Raw genomic sequence first — 1,114 nt, 5'->3', positions numbered from 1 at the left:
TCTTAACTTGCGCAATCTTCTGCATCGTACACTGGTTAAGCAAACTGAGATGGATGCAGGTATGACATTCCTACTCATAGTTTAAATTGTGATTTACTACCAGCCCTACCAGCTTAGGATTGGCAAATTTGCCCCAATATGTAGGCGTTCTTCATACTTCTACACATTTCGGCTAGGTCAGCCTGTGAGCGCACATGAAGCCTACATGTTTACTTGCTGTTAGCGAAACCTGCTGAGTTAAATTAGTACCTTGTAAAAATAGCACTTTTGGGTCTCGGTGAATATGCGGAAACATAGAGTTGTGGACCGGTCTCTAACTTCATGCATGCGAAGTTTTAATTCTTATTTATTGCCAGGTAGGGGTGCATTAAGACATTCAGAAATTCACAAGCGTTGAATTCCAAACATTGTTTTTGAGTCTATGAGAGGAAGTCACATATCTTTTATTCTCGTGGTCCGTTGCCGCAAGGACTAAGACAACAGTGGACGAGTCCCATTAATTTTCTGGCAAAGCTCCAAATGTATCCAGTTCTTCGAGGATCTGCCAATAATAGTCAGATACCATTGCATTCTCTTGTCGAAAGTATCCTGCAGTCAATACAGTCAGAATTAATAAGCATACTGCTAGAATAAAAGCACTTCCTTTCACAAGCTGAACTAATTCCTAACTTAGCATCGCCTTGAACTCACTGCATGCCATTTTAGAAGTGGGAACGAAGCGGCACTTCTGTTAAACTAGGTGCATTTAATGGGGCGATAATTTATGAGAACCAACATTTCCTACGTTGCGCTGATGAAAAACTCACAACTGCCACAAAACCAGGAAGTAATACCAACCAATTTGCTTTCATTCCGCCAACCCTGACAGCAACGGCTCTACATGCTGGCGGATTCCTTTGTGTCTGAACAACGAATGAGGTGTGGAAGCCGATCAGTCTCCACTAGCTTTTTGGGCACCCAGCTCCAATCTCGGAAGCACAAGATTCGGTGAGGAATAGAGCTTAAGGCCTTCTTGTGAATTTCCTGGTGCTGAGAGATGTTAGCCCGATTTCCAATTGGTGGTGGCAAGCGAGTGCATGCTATTTAGAGGAGTGCCTGCTACACACTTGCGTTT

The 1,114-nt window shown here is 43.3% G+C and overlaps 1 protein-coding gene across 1 annotated transcript in view; it reads left to right on the top strand. All coding sequences in view use genetic code 11, as the record gives it.

Annotated features, from left to right (window-relative positions):
- Nucleotides 1–397, top strand: part of EGR_11147 (hypothetical protein) — a gene marked incomplete at both ends in the record, with an annotated part of 3,073 nt that extends 2,676 nt beyond the window's left edge. Inside the window, one exon of the mRNA XM_024500394.1 lies at nt 357–397. Within this exon, the coding sequence (XP_024345192.1) occupies nt 357–397 (41 nt within the window). The remainder of the gene's footprint in view (nt 1–356) is intronic.
- Nucleotides 398–1,114: the final 717 nt, after the last annotated feature.

Source organism: Echinococcus granulosus (assembly GCF_000524195.1).
Source record: "Echinococcus granulosus chromosome Unknown EG_S00418, whole genome shotgun sequence".
Classification (NCBI taxonomy): domain Eukaryota; kingdom Metazoa; phylum Platyhelminthes; class Cestoda; order Cyclophyllidea; family Taeniidae; genus Echinococcus; species Echinococcus granulosus.
The sequence above is the reverse complement of the archived record's forward strand: the minus strand, read 5'-3'. Positions and strand labels throughout refer to the sequence as shown.